The 19,566-nt window shown below is 29.1% G+C and overlaps 1 protein-coding gene across 1 annotated transcript in view; it reads left to right on the plus strand.

The window, feature by feature from the left end:
• LOC123264245 (cholecystokinin receptor type A) overlaps positions 1–19,566 on the plus strand; it is a 35,164-nt gene that overhangs the window by 5,115 nt on the left and 10,483 nt on the right. Inside the window, exons 2-6 of the mRNA XM_044727436.1 lie at positions 11,628–11,807; positions 12,026–12,120; positions 13,401–13,553; positions 16,038–16,226; positions 18,651–18,785. Coding sequence (XP_044583371.1) covers positions 11,628–11,807; positions 12,026–12,120; positions 13,401–13,553; positions 16,038–16,226; positions 18,651–18,785 — 752 coding nt within the window. The remainder of the gene's footprint in view (positions 1–11,627; positions 11,808–12,025; positions 12,121–13,400; positions 13,554–16,037; positions 16,227–18,650; positions 18,786–19,566) is intronic.

Here is a 19,566-nt window from a genome sequence, read left to right on the forward strand (position 1 = left end):
CACTTTGAAGCATTTGAAATTATTAGTAATTTCGATAATTTTACTTGATTCCCAATAAAATCATTTGTAATATGTAAAAAACGTAATATTGTTCATATAAATAATAAAAGTTACATACCCAAAAGGTGGATTTAATAAATATTCAACGTATGTATTATAAATAAATAATTTGTTTTAAAAATAAAATGAAATTGTAAAAATAAACAATGAATTTCCATAACTACTTTGCTCCCTTAATTGTATAGTAAGAAAATATCCCTTCTATTAGAGAAACTTTAGAATTGCTACAATATTTTTCAATATTACCTAACACAATAATAACTGAGTTGGAATAAACAATTTAAGATTAAATACACAAGTGAATAAAAATTATGAAAAAGAAATTTTTTCACTCTAGTGAAAGATCAATTTTTATTTAAATATGTATTTGTAATATATATTACAAAAAAAAATTTATTAGCAAAAAAATATACACTGAGAAAAAAAAATACTTTTATTAAGAAAATTTTCTTGATACAAGAATTTATGTTCTTGAAAATTTTCAAGAATATATATTCTTAGCTCAAGAAATTGTTTAATTGATTGAAATAATTTTTACTTAATTTAAATAAAGCTATTCTTTTGTTTATCTATTATCCGAAGATAAATATTGATATTCTTCTCTTCAAAAATAATAATTAATAATAATAGAATATTTGATCGTCAGCGAGTTTCTTGAGCCAAGAAATTGTTAATTGAGCAAAAGTATTTTTTAATAATAATAATAATAATAATAATGGAGGTTTTACTTGTATCACCTGGGCAGTGTTTTACAAGGGAGGGTGGGGTATTATTTCTCACTTCCCTTTGTTACACAACACACTTTTTTCCCAGCTCTGCTTTGTATTTACTTCCATCATTATTATTACTTCATTATACTCACTACTTCTTTTGACCCCACCCCCCTGCATGTCGGGATTTTTTCATTCCCAACACACACTTCTTAATGCGGCTGTGGACCGACTTGTGTCTTCTGTACCGCATTCACCCTGGTCCTTACCACTCGGGTATTGGAACAGAAACATGGGGAAACCACAGAGAAAACCCATGTTAGTACAGTCGGAGCTGGGTTAAGTCTACAGTGATTGATAAGAAATTCTTCTTTATCGACCACTGGAGCATTAGGCCCCTATCCTAGTGTGCAGAGATCCCTCGCGCTAGCCAACGCTGACTAGAGTGATCACTCATTCAAGTTGTTGCTTAAATGGGTGATCACCCAAGTCAGACGTGTGCCGCCCGGCTATCTCTGCCACATCCAGAGGCTGGCAACATTAACGCACATATTTTTATTTATAATCACTGAAAAATATTGGTGCGTGTCGGGATCGAACCCGGGTCCCACTCTTTCGAAAAGCGGGCACCGAACCGACCAGGCTATTGCCAGCCTTAAAAGTATTTTTTATTTTTTCCTATAAATTTCTCTCCGTGTATTCAAATAAAAAATGACAATTTTAGGCTGCATTGACACTCGGAATCAATACATTTCTAACCAATTTCTCAATCGATAATACTAATTAGTAACACTGCAATAAACTTTCCGTGTAAAAAGTCTCTTTTTGTCTATAAAAAATGACAATTTCAAGCTGCATTAACATTCAAAATCAATGCCTTTTTTTTTTAATCTAAATAAAACATTTCAATAAGTTTTCGGCGTTATTTTCCGACAAAATAAATAAAATTTTAGACAGCATTGACACTTAATACCAATGTAATCACTATTTCACTGAGTATTTGATTAGTTGTAGCTTAGTCTTATTCTAAATATTTTTTAATCAGATAATTTCAATGCAATTGTTAATCTTTTATTACTACATTGACGATCAAAATCAACGCACATATATTTTTTTCAAAATCTTGAGATCTATTGATTCGATTTTTTTGTAAATTTAAATTTTCATCCTTGAGACTGAAATACAATATTATTAATAATATAAATATAAAGAAAAAAAAATAATAATAATAAAATGTAGTATAAAACGTTCGTTACGTAAAAAATCTATATTGACTACATTTGTTGGACTTTTATACTCGATATTTACACTCTACACTTCTATTTATCAGACAAATTCATAACTAAAAAAACGGTCCTTATGAATGCATACTAAAAAAATAAAAATAGCTAAAAAATTCTATTTTATTACGTACCCACAATAAAGTCATTGTCCATATAAAAATTTTGAAAACATTCCAGCATCAGTAAATATTGTAAATTTATCTGACATACCTTACATTGTATTGTTGGAAGCATGTAACGTAATTGCAATTAATTCTTACTAACAATTATTAGCTAAAAATATAAAATTTTCAATTAAATATCATTTTCATTGTTAATGTTTATGGAATTTGAGTTATATCATGCGTATACTTCCGAGAGTATGATTGACATCCCTTCGTATTCTACCCCTCGTACTATCGCTTATTTATTATTATTATTTTACACCTCATGGATCGAATTATGATTTATTAACGCACTGTTTAAATAACGAACAGACGTGAAATAATTAGGAGCAAGAATGGTCAATAACTAGTAGGTCAATTGTATTTATTATGGAACAATAATTCGAACAAAGTTTTCAATTTTATTTATATCTAAGTTGGCAATATGCTTTTTTATACTCGACGAGTTAATAGATTTTTAATGTTATTCAAAAAGTGATATTATTATTGATTAAAATTTCATAAAAAGTATGTCTAGACATATAAAGTGCATTGATTTTGAGTAGCAATGCAATTTCAACGCGTCATTTTTCATTAAAAGAAGTTTTGAATGGAATTTTTAGCTTGATGTTTTATAAAATACTAGAAAAGATACACTCAGAAAAAAAGGTTCACTTGAGCCAAGAAAATATTTTTCTTCCTAATTATTTTCTTGAACGAAAAAAAAATTTTTTTTTGACACAAGAAACTTCACTTATTCCAACAAAATTAATTCTCTTGCCTTAAGAAATACGTATCTTGATCCAAGAAAATTTATTTAAGTCAAGAAAATCTTGTTGTTTTGAGAAAATTCAGCCTCTTGCTCCAAAAAATGTAATTCTTGATAGAAGTAAATTTTCTTGAGAAAATTTTTCTCTTGCTCCAAAATATTAAATATCTCGATAGAAGTCAATTTTCGTCAATATTTTTATTAATTAACACATTAAATGGGAAGATCAAATAATATTGAATCATTTTTTTTCATTCAATATGCATAATTGCACGCTAAAATAATATAAAATGGGTATCAAATATTCAAGAGAAAAATTTTCTCAAGGTGAGAAAGTTTTTTTCTCAGTTGAAGTAGGTGGCGCTACTTCCCTAAAGTATCTAAAAATCTTGATCAAATTAAAAAATTTTCTAGAGCCAAGAATTTTGTTCTCCAGTCAAGAAATTTCTCTTTCTGTGTATGTCTAGATATATTAAGTACATTGATTTTGAACGTCAATGCAATTCAAAAATTTCAGTTTCTATTTAAAGAATTTCAACTTAATGTCGCTCTAGAAACCATTATTAGAAGGGAGGAAAACAATCTTCTCCAAATAAAAAGTTGGTTTGGTAAGATGTGAAGCCTTGCTGCTAGGCAACGGTTGCTATAGGGGTTTCTATTGGAAGGAGGTAAAATATAATATAATAGAATTCAACAAAGTATTTTATAGTCCACAAAAATGTTTGTTTTCATTATTACTTCTTATGAGAAACCAAAAAGTTCATTTTATGTCGTAGAGTTAGACGTTGACATTCGAATAAAATTAACACGAAAAGAGATAATATCAAGAATATCATTGATTATTAGAAATATGGTTTCAAAAATTTCGAAATATTGTTTATCATGAGAATTAAAAATTGTTTGGATCTCTCTTTTTAGATTTCGATTAAAAAGAGACGAATTTACTACATTGCTCAAATAAAGTCAAAATAATGTTTTAATGTTTAACGTGATTATTATTTATAAATTAAGATTGAGAATTTACTACATGCAGTGCATTAATTTTGAGCGTCAATGTAGTTATAACATAAGTTTTTGGATGAAGAAACCCTTATTTTAAATCTTAACATTATTTAAAATTTTTACTGAAAGGGATGGAAATGATAGCTGATACCTTATGCATTGATAAATTACAAGTATTTATCACAAAATTTGATTAAAAAGAACAATAATACCTCTTTGAAAATAAAAATCGAAAATTTGTTCTCAGTGTAAACCGACAATAAAATTATATAAATAATTCAGTACAATTGGCGTCACAATAAGTTTTCATTCTCCCCTTATAATTATCGTTAATCAATCTTCAATTTTTTCTTCCACAACGATGATTGACAAAATTTCGTTCCAGATATTTATACCCAGTAAATTAAGGTTACATAAACTAAAAATAAACTTTATCATGATTAATTGAATTTTACCACATTAAATATATTATTATATGACAATAATTCAATATTATGTTTTTACTTCACAATAGGACGTCAATTTGACATTTCACCCCTTTAATGCTCAATTATTCTCTCTTTTATTTAACACACACTCACCGACACATTCATTTATTTTATTGAATATAAACAAACCCACTATTTAAATAGATTATTTCCAATTAAAAGGAATTTTCAGTTTAAAATTTAACACACAACTTTAAATAATTTAATTACAAAGGAAAAAAACATTTTTTTGAAATTAAATTTCCCGCGAATTCATAAATTCAAATTTTAAAAAATTCGCGCCTTTTTTTTAAATAACGAAAGGCCCCATCAAAAGCAAGATGGCGACGAGCAATCGGAACAGCTGATAGCGCCCGTATTTAATCTTAAAAGCTGTAAAAGTCCTCGTTTTATTAACAAAAGTTCGATTTTTTTTCTAGAAAGAATTATTGGGCTAATTAGCTTTGTTGAATCAATGTTAGCAATTAAAAACTCAACAATTGGAAAATAATTCTTGAAAATGAGAACTGGGAACGGTACAAAGCAGTCGTTCACGCTTCATCATCTATTAATGAATGAGAAAAAAAAACTTCAAGTTTTCATTAAAAACGACCTTTGATGTTCCCCACAAACGCTTTTCCTCTTGATTTTCCGACTAAACGAGCGCGAAAGCAAGATAAACACAGACAATGTTGATTTCATGTAATTACAACTGTTTTAGACACTTTTTTTTTTTTAATTTTTATGATGAACTTGGATAATGAAGTTGGCAGTATATTTTTAATGATAATAATAAATTAATTTATTATAATTATTATTATTAGGGGAGAAGGGGGTCAATTGAACCACGGGGCAATTGAACCACTCGACTTAAAAAATCGAAAAAATTGAAAAAACGCTTCATGCTCTTAGAATTAGATTCTAATATGTTAAACTCAGATATGATCAAAATTTGAAATCATTGCGATTAATAAATTTTGAAAAATTGAAATTTTCTTATTTTTAGGCATGTAAACTTTGTTTTCGGCTGGTGACAAATTGTTTAATCATATTTCAATTTTTGAATTAATTGATAAAGTTTGAATTGTAGTAGTTGTATATACTTATAATTTATAATCCTCAACTTTGTTTATAGTGATATAATAGTTTATTTATTTATTATTTACTATTAATTATTTAAAAATGATATGGGGTCAATTGAACCAGCAGTCCCGGGGAGGATTGAACCATACGGAGAAGCATGAGACATGCGCGCGCATCTTGACTCTACGTGAAAAATATTCAAGGAAATAACCTAACAATTTGATGAATTAAATTTATAATGAAAATTATTTTTAAATTGATTTTTAATTTATTTAATATAATATCGGTGCGTCAAAAATGTGCAACAGTAATATTAGCAAGTAACAATTAATATATTATTTATTAAAAGTTCGGGTTTGAGTTTTAAATATCATTGGTTCAATTGACCCCAAGCAGTGGTTCAATTGCCCCCCGAGCGGGAGTCATTTGAACCATTTGACGCGTTTGGATAAATTAATAATTTTTAAAAATTCACGTTGTTTATTGACTAATTTATGTATTGATAATGATAGCAGACTTAATAAACTACGATTCAAAGAAAAAAAAAATTATTATTTATTTTTAATTCGAATAGTAAAAAATTACAAAACTATTATTTTACATTTTATCATATATCTTTATTGTTAGTCAATGATAAGAACATGTCAAAATTCCATAAAAATCGAACAAGTACATCCTGAGATATAGACAAAAGAAAGATTACATTGCTTTCGGCTGTCAATGTAATTAAAAAAAAAAAAAAAAAAAAAAAAACAGTTTTAATTGAAAGAAATTTTAAATGGAACTTTTAACTTGATATTATTGAGAAATATGAGTATAAAAGATAAAAACAAGAGTAAAACTAGTATCTTCATTGATTTCGAACATCAAGGCAGTTCAAAATTTTCAGCTTCTGCATAAAAAAATCTGAAAAACGGTTGACCCTAAAGGCCATCCCTGAAACTTCCATATCTAAGCGCTTAAAATTGCACTTACGACGTTTTTGAGCTCTTCGAGCTCCAAAATATAATTTGTTTGTTATTTCGAGCTCTCTGAGCTCATAGAGTTAGCTGTTCTAAGCTTTTGAGCTCTTCGAGCTCAAAAGTCTGATAGAAGTTTAATAAAACAGTATTTTTTGAATTTTCAAATAGCAATAATTTCTGAATGAATGAACTGATTTTTACGCGGTTGACAGTATTCCACGCAGTTTTTCCAATTCTATAATATACTTTCAAATATAAACTGATCGAACCGAAAATCTTAGAGAAATTTGAAAAATTCACTTTTTCTGAATTTTTTCGACAACGATAACTCACGAAGCAATTAACCGATTTTCACGTTCTTGGTGGCGATCGACGTGGTTTTTTTGGGATCTAATAATTATTCCATTCCATCAATAACGATCAATAACGATCCAAAGAGAAATGTCGAAGTTATGTGAAAAAAACACTTTTTTCGAAATTTTTCGTTTTCGATAACTCTTGAACGAATCAACTGATTTTGACGGGACTGGTTGCAATCAACGTAGTTTTTCAAACTTAACAGCGGATTAGTTTTTTGGAGTTGATCGATAAACCCGTTTAAAAGTTATTCCAAAAAAACGATTTTTTGAAAATTTTATTTTTGAGATTTCTTAAAATCTAGCGAACCGAATCAATTCAAATTTTTACGAAATTTAATGGCAATGATATTCTTTGGATCGCTACCTATTTCGATCCGATCGGCCGAGCCGTTCAAAAATTATAATAAGTTTTCATACATAAACACACACACATACATACAGCCGCACGAACACCATCGTGGGAAGAGTCAGGGAAGCTTCCTGTGACCTCAAAACGTCGATATCTAATGAAAACTCGATTTTCGCAAAACGGGGTAAAACCAATAACTTCCCGATTTTTGAAAATTCAATTTTCTTAGCGGGAAGTTAAAAATTTTTTATTGAATTTTCAACTTAATATTATAAAAAATGATGACTAAAATGAATGTAAACAATAGTCTAAATATTATGTGCATTGATTTTGAGTGTCAATGTAATTTAAACGCGCCATAAACCATAGACACTTTTTATCAAAATTTTAATGAAGTATTATTAATAAATTAGTGTCTAAAACTTTACTACAAGTAGTGTGTTGATTTTGAGTATCAATGCAGTCACGAAATCTCAAAAGCTGTACAAAATCACTTTAAATTGGAATTTTCATCCGAAAATGATGATAGACAACTACACATTATTAAATTTTAAAAATTACAAAATTATGTTAACATATATAAATTGTAAACAACCGAAGTGAAAATTTAATTTTCATCATGTCAACACGAACCTTTGTAACGATAATAATCGGGAAACGTTCATTTCCGGGAGATAGTATTCAAGCGGAAGCACATTCTCTGGAGTATCCACTTTCGATCAGATGTGTCTATTCATCTGTTTATCTACGTATTCATCCATCTTCCGTATATTCTGCCTCCCTACACACGTTGTGCGAGAGATAACACATTTTATTTAGAGCTCTCAAGATAACAAATAAATATTACATCCATCATATTTACTACATGCAAACAGAAAGTATAAAAAAGTAATAATAATTATCTATGATAGTATAACAGATCTTTTGCTCTGCAATCTGCATTAACTCTCAGAATCAATGGAATGCTTAGTAAACATTTTAATTGGTAATACTTATTCATTATTTTCCAATAAAATTTCAATTCAAAGAGAATTTATATGAAAAATGATTTGTTCTTGTACATTGACGCTCGAAATCAATGTTTTAATCAGTAATACTAATAAGTAGCATAGCGGTACAATTTTAATGTAATTGGTCTTTTTTCCCCATAAAATGCAACTTTTACCCTGCATTGGCCCTCAAAATCAATGTACACTGTTAAAAATTTTTGTAAAATTACAATCATATTACAAAACAAATGATAGGCAAAATTCCCGAGTAAAAATGAAATTATTATTTTTTACGGATAAATAATAAATTTCGTTCGACCGCCGCACCACTGCTGCGCGATCGCCGTTTGGCGGAATATTACGCCGCACGCTAAAAATTTACTCTCCCTAGCACCGCCGCACCAATGCCAAGTCATACCTACACTTATCACGCAATAATAAATTAATAAATAATACGACTAGACATCTTAATCTAAGACCTATTGATCAACCTCCTTTTAATCAAATGCCTAATATTAAAAAAAAAAAATTTTTTTAAATCAGGCCAAAGCACCGCGAAGTTATTGATTTTTTTAGTCGTATTGTTGATGTAGCTTTTTAATTTCATCCTCGGGTTGCACAGAAGCGGCACGCGTATCGAGATACTCTGAAAGAATTTTAAAAATTGAACTGTGATGGGATTCGAACCTGGATCGTCTGCATGGAAATCTCGAACATTGCCAACTGCGCTGCAAGCCATAGTTAACCGACGAATTTAGTTAAGCTATTTAAATGATCAACAAATATATTTATTTCAATGTATATACCATCAAACAGCGGTATGGTGCGGCGGTAGTGCAGCGGTGGTGCGGCGGTCGAACGAAATTTATTATTTTTTCGTAAAAAATAATAATGTTATTTTTACCCGGGCGCGACACAGCTGTGGTGCGGCGGTGGTGCGGCGGTGATGCGGCATTTGTAAAATAATCAAAATTGTCATGGCTGTAGTGCAGCGGTGGTGCGGCGCTTAAAAAGCCGTCCAACACCTGTCAGGAAATCTACTGAGATGTATTGTAATTTTACAATCTTCTTGTATAAACCAAACACGCATTGTAATATTACAGAACCGCTCGTCAATTAACAAGAAAAAGCTTTTTAATTATGTAAACATTATTTGTGATCTGATTCGGTATAATTGTATGTAAAATCACAAAAAAATATTGTAATTTATATTACAATAATCTCATAAAAAATTTAAAAAGCTTTTTTTTTATTTTTACAATTTTCATTGTAAAATGACACAGTGCAATGTAATGTTACCAGAAAATTTTATTTATATTACACGAATTGTAATTCTACTTCACTGTTTTCCAATTTTAAAAACAATACTTTTCAGTTTTACAAAAATCAGACTGATGTATCAAAAAACAACAATGTCCTTCATATTTATTTTTACTAATTTTTAGTCTATGGTTGTTTATTTGCAATAATAAATTCGAGGCATCATTTATCTTTTATAAATTTTAATAATATGCTCAAACGATCATTTCGAAATCAACATATTTGAATGAGTATATGTTAGACTTTAATTTTTATAATATTCAATGAATTATAAATAATGTAAAAGTTAGTTATTTTCCATCGATAAACAGCATCAAATAACACAAATAATGTAAATAATCAATAATAAGCCGTAATACTCAATCACTACATAGGATTAGCTTATAAGAATGATAAGATATTGAATCACCTATCGGTCGTACGGCGTAGGGCGTTAGGTATCAGCCTGGCAAGCGCGCGGCTCGCGTTCGATTCTTAGTTAGGGTAAATATTATTTTCACTTTATATAATCTAAGTTGTAATGATTAGGTCTACGTGAGATTCAAAATCTAGTCAGCGCTTCATAAAAATAAAATGACAACAAATATTAAATCAAATCTTTTGCACGACTCATGATGCGAAGCATCAGAGAGTGCTTTACGATCGAAAAATTTTTTTCACCTCGTTTTGGCGGCTATTTTTATCATTATAGCCTTGTTAGTTCACGGAATCAAGATATTTTGCATACTATTGTCGAGATAATTTAATGGAGATTAATTTCATACTTTTTAAAAATTGATTTACTGCAATAGAATTGGAAAAAAACACCAAAATAGGTCAAAAAATTTTCCTGTCCGTCAAGTGTGAAACCCGGAAACACTGTAACTTGTGAAATAATCCATTATTTGAGTTAAATTTTTTTTTTTAATTCTAATCGACGATTGTAGGTCACTGAATGCGAATGGTTAATTGATTCAGTGTAGTTTAATTACAATTAATAAAAAACGAAAACTACAAGACTGTATATCTATATATATCCACGTAAAATTAACATGGATGGTGATACATCTACATCTATAGATATTATGTACATTTTATTCCACCAGGGGCGCTTGTGCAGTACCTTCCTACTACAGCTGTTTTTTCGGCAATTAATTTTGAACGACTTAAGTTTTTTTTTTTTTTTTTTTATATTTCATAATTAAATGAGCATTATGAGTCGTGCACTTTTGGATTTTCCAAACTTTTTTATCTTTTTTATTATTTCAATTCAAGTAAAATTCAAGGAAAGTATTGTAATTTTACAAACTTAGCTAATCTAAAAATATTTGTAAAATTACAAAACCGTTTTGTAAAATAAGTAACCTCACAGAGCTTCGCTGGACCGATAACAACGTACTCGGTTTTGTTGAGAATGCACTCATAATCTCAGCCTCGTGACGTCACTTCAAGCTTACCAAAAGACCTGCCTTTGCGTATACATATAGAAAATAACTATATATAAAAAATACCGGTTTACACTGCATCGACACTCAAAATCAATGCATTTTTAATCAATATCTAAAAAAAACAACCTCAAGTTTTTTATTTCCCGCTAAAATTTCAAATAAAAAAGTATTTGAATGAAGAATGACAATTTTAGGCTGCATTGACACTCAAAATTAATGTATTTTTGACCAATGCTTCTATCTGCACTGCATTTACACTTAAAATCAATGCATATATCTCTAAAAAAATCCCAAGTTAGTTAATTCCCGCGGAAATTTTAATTAAAAGAGTATTTAAATAAAAAATGAAAATTTTAGGCTGCATTGACACTCAAAATCAATACATTTTTAACCAATTTCTCAATCAATAATTCTAATTAGTAACATTGCAATAAACTTTCCATGTAAAAAGTCCTTTTTTGCCTACAAAAATGCCATTTTCACTGCATTGACACTCAAAATCAATGCACTCTGTTTTTGCCAACATCTAAGAATCTGCACGATCGATTTTCACAAAATTTCAATATGTTTTTACTTGAGAACCACACTTATCATTTCAATACAAATAAAACTGAATTTACAAAGTATTACCAAAACAATCGTGTAACAATATTGACGTAGATAAAGTAAATATTAATTAAACGAATCTATTTGACTCGTTTCAGGACATTCCATTCCACGTATCGATGATGACATATTTACTGATTGCTGGGGATCGATACCGTTTATTAAGCGATCCTGGAAAACCAAGAATACCAGCGTTTGTGTGTGCTCTCGGATCATGGTTTTTCGCAATATGCATTGTGCTGCCGTTTCCAATTTATACTACTTACCTTGATCTCTCGGTAAGCTGCTTCCATTTATATTATTTTATTATTATTCACTGTATCTCAGATATAATACAGAAAAACAGAAATAAGAATACGACTGTTGTTTTCTTATGCAGGATATAATGCAGACTAATGTCGAAGATTTTTTTCCTTAAGTCGCTCCTGAATCTTCTAGAATAACTTCTCAGTAACATTACTTATGTATGCTTAATAATAATATTATTATGTTGCAGAGCTTCAAAAAAGGGCACTTCGACGGCCTGGGGATTTGCCTCGGAAATCTCGTTGACGACATTCAGCAGTACATGCGGGGTTTATTTTTATTGACGTAATTATCCTCTTTAATATTCCATAAGTATGAAATTTTCATGAAAAAACACTTTAAAAAGACTTAAGTTTTAAATTATGCGATAATATAAAATTTTTTTTAAATCCCGGTTGCAGACCTTAATTTTAGTTGCCATTTTTTGTGTTGGATGTGTGCAAACACAAAAATATTGTTATATACTAATTGTTCAATGTGTTGACGATGACATGCAACTTGAATTTTAGGTCCAAGCACTAGGATGGCTAATATTTTTAAGGATTAGTTTGTCCTCTCAAACTTTCATGCTCAGCGTATTGTACAATAAATGCGCCATTTGGCCACACCCGACACGGATAGGTAGATTTCTTGTTTGAAATTGAAAAAAACACGTTATTAAAAGGCAATAATGTCTTAAAATTTATTTATTATTATATTTTTGCAAATAACGATATGGAACCGACTACAACAAATAGATATTCTAAGACATTTACCTAAAAAATCGAATTTGTAACAGATGAAAGTCGTTTGATGATAAAAGCTAAAAATTCATTTATTCTTGATTTGTTTTTTAATTTTCCCAATTACGAAATAAATTGAAAAAAGTATCAAAAGTCGACGAATAATAGCTTAAATTGATGGTAATTAAATGAAGTTTGAGATAAATTTAATAGATTTCATCTATCTTTTACATCTGGAAAATTATTTCCATAAAATATACAAAATTCGAAATTTTTTAAAAATAGAATTTCGAACACCCATAACTTGTAAGCTAACCGGCTGATTTTGCTCATCTTCGAACTTGATCTTAGTATTGATCCACAGAACGAGCCCACGAAATTTCATAAAGATCACGTGAGAACTGTGGGCACAATCTTGCTGACATCCCTGATTAAGAAGTGTAATTTGAAATGATTTGAAATAAATTTTCTCTAAATTACGACATGAGACCGACTACAACTAAATTTCTAATGAAATTTACCTAAAAATTGGCAATTTTATAGATAAATCACCATTTATTTTAATTCTTGCGATTGGACATGAAAAATACAATCCGTATTTCGCTGTTTAGTTGTCAATTAATATTCATACGATTATAGAGCTCGATCGGCGAATAATAACTGATAAACAACGGGCGGAATTACTGCATACAATATTTAAATTGTATTTTTCAATTCGCATATCTGTCATCTGTTATTTCACATTGTTTGTTAAACGAGTAATTAAAATGTGTATTTAAAAATTTCGATAACTCTTTGATCGATTAATGTTAATTATAATCTAATTATAATATTTTATTCCAGGTATATTGCACCATTGGCAATTACTGCGTATATTTATGTCAAATCGAGTCGTGAGTTGCAAAATAAAGAAGATCCGCTGTCAACAGTTGCTATTTTTGAAGCAAGGAGAAAAGGCTCTTCAAGACATGACAGTGATGTTAGTACTGACTTAATGTAAGTATTTTTTCTTAATTCAAGATTTTACCGGTAATAATTAAAATAATGATCATAAATGAATATTGTTGTTATTATTTTGTTCTGATTGGTTTAAAGTACAACGTATCAAAATTTCATCAAAATCTGATGAGTAAGTTCCGACGAGTTATTGACTGTATTGATTTTAAAAGTCAGTATGTGGAGGATAGTTTTCGGATGAAGATTTGTTCACTTAAAATTTTGACGTGATATCATGAATATTTATTACCAATTCAAACGTTAATTGAAAATGAAACATTGATTTTAAGCGTCAATGCACGATAAAATTCGGACTGATACGAAAATTCGTTTGTTTGAAATTCTAGTGTGATATCATAAATAGTTGTCATAAAAATTAAAATACCTACTAAAGATTATACATTTATTTTGAGAGTCAATGTAGGATGAAATTGGGAGTAATAAAAAGATTTGTTTGGTTAGAATTTTATTGTGATATCATAAACATTTACTACTCATTAAGACGTTAATTGAAAATGATGCATTGATTTTGAGCGTCAATGCAGGATAAAATTCGGACTAATAAAGAGATTTTTTTGTTTGAAATTCTATTGTGATATAATGAACAGTTGTCATAAAAATTAGAATACCTACTAAAGCTTATACATTGATTCTGAGAGTCAATGCATTAAAAAATGCCAGTTTTCGTGTAAAAATTTGTTTATATGAAATTCCAACTTCAGTATGAATAAATTTTCCTAATTAAGGCATCTACTAGAAAAAATGCATTGATTTTGAGCATAAATGCAGCATCGAAACAGAATTTTATATAACTTTTGCTTGCTTGGAAATCTGACGCGAAACTATAAATAAGAATTATTCATAAATTAATTATCTGGTATCGGACACTCTAGTTTCATTACCATTGCTTTATTGAATAGTGAAATAGAAAAAATTGTTAAATGGTGTGATTTAAATTGCTTGAAGTTAAATGCTTCAAAAACCAAAGCAATCATCTTTGGCAGTAGACTAAAAGTTAGCAATGATTATTGTATAAATGCAGAGAATATTTTAGTTGATAATTGCGTTATTCCTTATGTTAATACTGTCAAATATCTAGGGGTCATTTTAGATAATAATCTCTCTTGGGAACACCAAGTATTAAAGACTTGTAATCAAGCTATGAAAACGTTAGCTCAACTTAAAATTAACAATGAAATATTTAATGAACAATTGCGAGTAAAATTAGTGACTACACTTATATTCCCGATTTTTGATTATTGTTGTGCTGCGTTTACCAACATGTCGAAAAAGCTGCTGCTTAGGTTGCAAAGAAAAATGAATTCTTGCGTAAGATTTATTTTCAAATTATCCAGATATGAACATGTAACCCCGTATTATAATAAATTAGGGTGGCTAAAATTAAGTAAGAGAAGAGATTATTTCATAGCATGTTTGTTTTTTAAAGAAATAAGGCTAAATTATCGGCAGTTGTTTGGCCCAGGACTTCAATATCTTAATGTATCAATGCGTAGAGGTGACATTAGACAAGATTACTTGCGTTTGCCAAGAGCAAATAGTAATATGTATGAACAATCTTTTATAATCAATGGTATACGTATCTGGAACTCGTTGCCACCTGGGCTGACAACTGTAGATAATCTTCCTGAATTTCAAAATGCATCTTTTTCATTTTTTCTGGCTAATGACAATTAAAATCATTATTATATTTGTTTAACTAATTATAATTTCTGTTTCAAAGTGTCTCAAAGTATTTATAAATTTACTAACTAACTACTGTAAATTTATTAAGTAACTTTATTGTATTTAGGTAACTTTAAAACTTTGCTGTTGTTATATTATCAAACTTACAGTACCATTGTAATTGTATTTTTATACTGTATACTTATATATATATATATATATATATATATATATATATATATATATATATATATATATATATATATATATATATATATATATAATGTATTGCTTATTGATGGCCTTGAGGGAGCTTCGGCTCTAAGGACAAATAAATATATATCTATCTATCTATCTATCAAAATTCAGTAAAGACAATACATTGATTTTGAGCGTCAATGCAGTACACATATGCTATTTTTGTGTAAAAATTGGTTCAATTTGAGCAGTTATAAATACTTTATTTTTAGGTAAAAATGATTGATTAGAATTTTATCGTGAAATTATTAACAAATATCATTGGTTGAAACACTAACGGCCATTGCATTAACTTCGAATGTCAATGCAGCCTCAAGAGGTCTTTAATAGAATCACTTTTATGTTTTAAAACGATTTGTATTATAAATGCTTACAAACAAAGATTTTTATGAAGAGAAATTTCTCTAACTAGGTTAAATAAATATAAACATTGATTTTATAAATTGAGATAAATTCATAATCGAAAATATTTACCCAAGTGTTATTTTAATCTGAAGATTGTGATAATATTTATGGTTAATGTTTACATTTTTGTCATTATAGGCCATACCGAAACACAAAATGTGGGAGCGGAAGTTTGACAACAACAACCGCTACAGTCGGATTATCCGCGTTTACAACTAACACTTACGATCCAGAAATAGATGTCGCTAAAGAAATACGCTCGCAAAAATATCTTATCTTCATGGTGTCCTATTACGCAATTTTGCTGTGTCCGCTAATGGTGTTGAAGTAAGTTTTTTTTTTTTAGAGAGCAAAAAAAAATAATGAAAACGTTATTTATTTAATAATGGATAAAAAATTCATGGGTACTGCAGATCAATCTTTCAGCGGAAAATAATGAACGAAAAAAGATTTATTGTGATTTCCTTGATGGTATTACTTTTTTTATCCTCCGAGTTTATTTTTTTATTTCGAAGAAAAACTCGAGACCCTTACTGTGAATTTAAGTTTTATCCTTCAGGGTAATTCGATTTCTGTAACGACGATGATATTTTTCTTCATTTTCTATCGCTTTTTTTTTTTTTTTAATTGCTATACGCTTTGATAATTATTATCGTAAAATGATATCTTATTTTTGTTATTAATATTAATATTTTTATTGTTGGTTTAAAACGTATCAATATTTCAGAAAAATCGGACGAATAGGTCCAAAGATGTTGACAAAAAATGAGTGCATTGACTCTGGGAGTCAATGCAAGCTAAAATGCAAAAATTGTGAAAAAATATCATCAGTTTCAATTTTTTACTTGCTGTGATTAACAAAATTTTACTTATTACGTCGATTAATAAATATACCGCATTGATTCTGAGTATCAATGTAAGTAAAACTTGTGTTAGAACAAGTCGTTGTAAGGACAAGTTGACGCTCATCTATTATTTTTATTACTGAAAAATATAGTCCTTACAGATACTTATAAATTTTTCGCGCCATTGTCCGCCCAGAAACGAAAGTTACTCCGCATGTGTTGTAAATGAACCTTATTTACATAGATATAGATATACAAACGATAAGTGGATTTTACGGCTGCTCAATTTTAAAACACAGTAACTGCAAAATTTTTATACCTGATTTTTTCTAGTATTGCTGGATTTTTTGTAACTTTTAGACCTTAATTTCAAGTATTTTTTCTTAAAAATAGTTATATTCAAGTATTTTCTATTCACAAATTAAATTTTTCATCAATTTGGTGGACAAACTTTTTTTTAATCAAAAAAATTGAAAAAAATTTTTAAATGTTAGTTACTGTGTTTTGAAATTGGGCAGCCGTTTAGTTTATTGCTAATTATAATTAAATTACATTAAATTAGACCGCGATCTTCAAAATGACTTAGTTTTGGATAATACAGAAGCGTATAAAAAAAATGGACTTGTTCAGTTAAGTTTTTCGGCAATTATCGTGACCACGCCAGTTTCCATACATACATCAGACACACGGACGTCCACGGAATAATTTTTTTAAACATTTTTTTTATTTATTTTAAAAGCAAAATGTCTTTTAAAAATATTATGAGTGTTGAAACTAACATTTTTCCATGACATTTATGTGTAAATATTATTCTACAAAGAAAATAAATAGAGACAATTTTAGTTCAAAAAATCACTTGACTTTTGCTAGCCGAGAGTAGAGCACTCCCTGGCGGGTCTGAAATACCGTAGAATTACGGTATTATACGGTAAAAATACGGTCGACATACCGTATGGTCACCGTAGATTACAGTAGCATTCTACTTGCACAGTAAAAACCGTAAAACACCGTAACGTACAGTAAAGAACGGTGAAAATACGGTATAGAACGGTAACGTACGGTCAAAATACGGTAGAATATATACTTCTGAACTTTCCGCACTACCGTATTCCAACGGTTACCTACCTCCAAGTATACCTTATTTTAGCGATAAGTTATCGTAAAATTACGATACATTACCGTACAATTATGGTACTTTAGCGGACAAAAACAGTACTTTTTTACCGGATAATTATAGTATTTTACTAACAATTACGGTATTTTACCGTACAATCACGGTATCTTACCGTACAATAACGGTAAATGACTGTACAACCGCGGTACTTTGCCGTACAATCTCCGTAATTTACGGTGTCATACTGTATTACAGTAAATCACTGTACGTATCGTACTCTACCGTACCCTACCATAAATTTGCCGTACATTACCGTACTCTACCGCACTTTGGATCCGTCAGGGCTACCTCATCCACTTCGCTTATGAGGCGTGTAATTGTAACATTACCTACTAACAAGTTTCCTTTACCAATTACATTGATTTTGATTGTCAATGCAGTGAAAAATTGCAATTATCCATACAGCGGCACCTCAGATTCAAATTTTACCTTCGTCCAATCGATCTTACTCTAAAAAAGAATAAATTATCATTATTTTTATTCAATTTTTGCTGTATAGAAGCATAGAATTAAAAAAAAACAACATTTACATAAAAAAGCAGAAGACGAGAAAGAAAAATATTTGTTCTTCGTTAGAAATGAAAGCTTTTCTATGTCTTGTATACAAAAGGATATTACTGATGATGAGTATTTTATTTCGCCAGCTCATATTTAATAAATATTAAATTAAAATGAGTGAAACCACTTAGTAAATTTGGAACACAAACATTTTTATTATATTTTTGTTTCTAGACTCGCAAAATTGGCCCTTGTGGAAACGGCGGAGAATGAAGGTCACTTTGACATTACTTACACTATATTTGTTTGGCTCGGGTTCACCCCCACAGTCGCAACCCCTATACTTTATGCGTCTTGGCAAATGAGCAGGTATGTTATATTAATATGCAAATTCAATTTTCTAAACAGAATTTTTCTTTTCATTTTATTAAATTAAATTTTTATTTGTATAGTCATAAATTTTTTATACCAAGAAAATATTTAGTTTAATATTTTTAATTGCAATTCCTTTGCAATATATTTTAACGTAAAAACATAATAATAATAATAAAAATTCAGTTTTCTATCTATTTACTCAGATATACATAATTCATCCGTTGAGGTACAGTATTTACAGAACCCAAATTCGAGAAAATTCAAGATTTTTTTATCTGATATTAAATTTATTTTACGGAAAGTGTGATTGATTAAATTAACATTTAAAAGTCAAGAAAAAAATTTAATAAAAAAATGTTGGATGTACATGTAAATAACTTGACATTAATTTATAAAAAATTAATTATAAATTATAATAATACTTGGTATTACTTTGAACGTTCAATGACCTGAACTTTATGTAGTTAGTCTTTGAAAGTTACAAGTATTGTAGGTGATGAAAATGAATACTTTGAGGGAATTACTGGGCTTGATAATGTAAGGAAATTATTATCATTATGATTATATCGGTTTTTTTTTTTTCGTTTTATACTTGTTATATCTTGTACTTGTAATGGTATTTGTATGTAGAAGGGAGTCGATTCAGTCAATAAAGTTAGATTATTATTTAACGTGCTGTTGAGCTCTCCGCAAATTGACGACTCGAATTATGAAGTGGAGTGAAGGAGGAAATTGAGGAATAAAAATAAACTAAGTTGGTTCTATATTTGGAGTT

This window comes from Cotesia glomerata, linkage group LG4, assembly GCF_020080835.1.
Source record: "Cotesia glomerata isolate CgM1 linkage group LG4, MPM_Cglom_v2.3, whole genome shotgun sequence".
NCBI lineage: Eukaryota > Metazoa > Arthropoda > Insecta > Hymenoptera > Braconidae > Cotesia > Cotesia glomerata.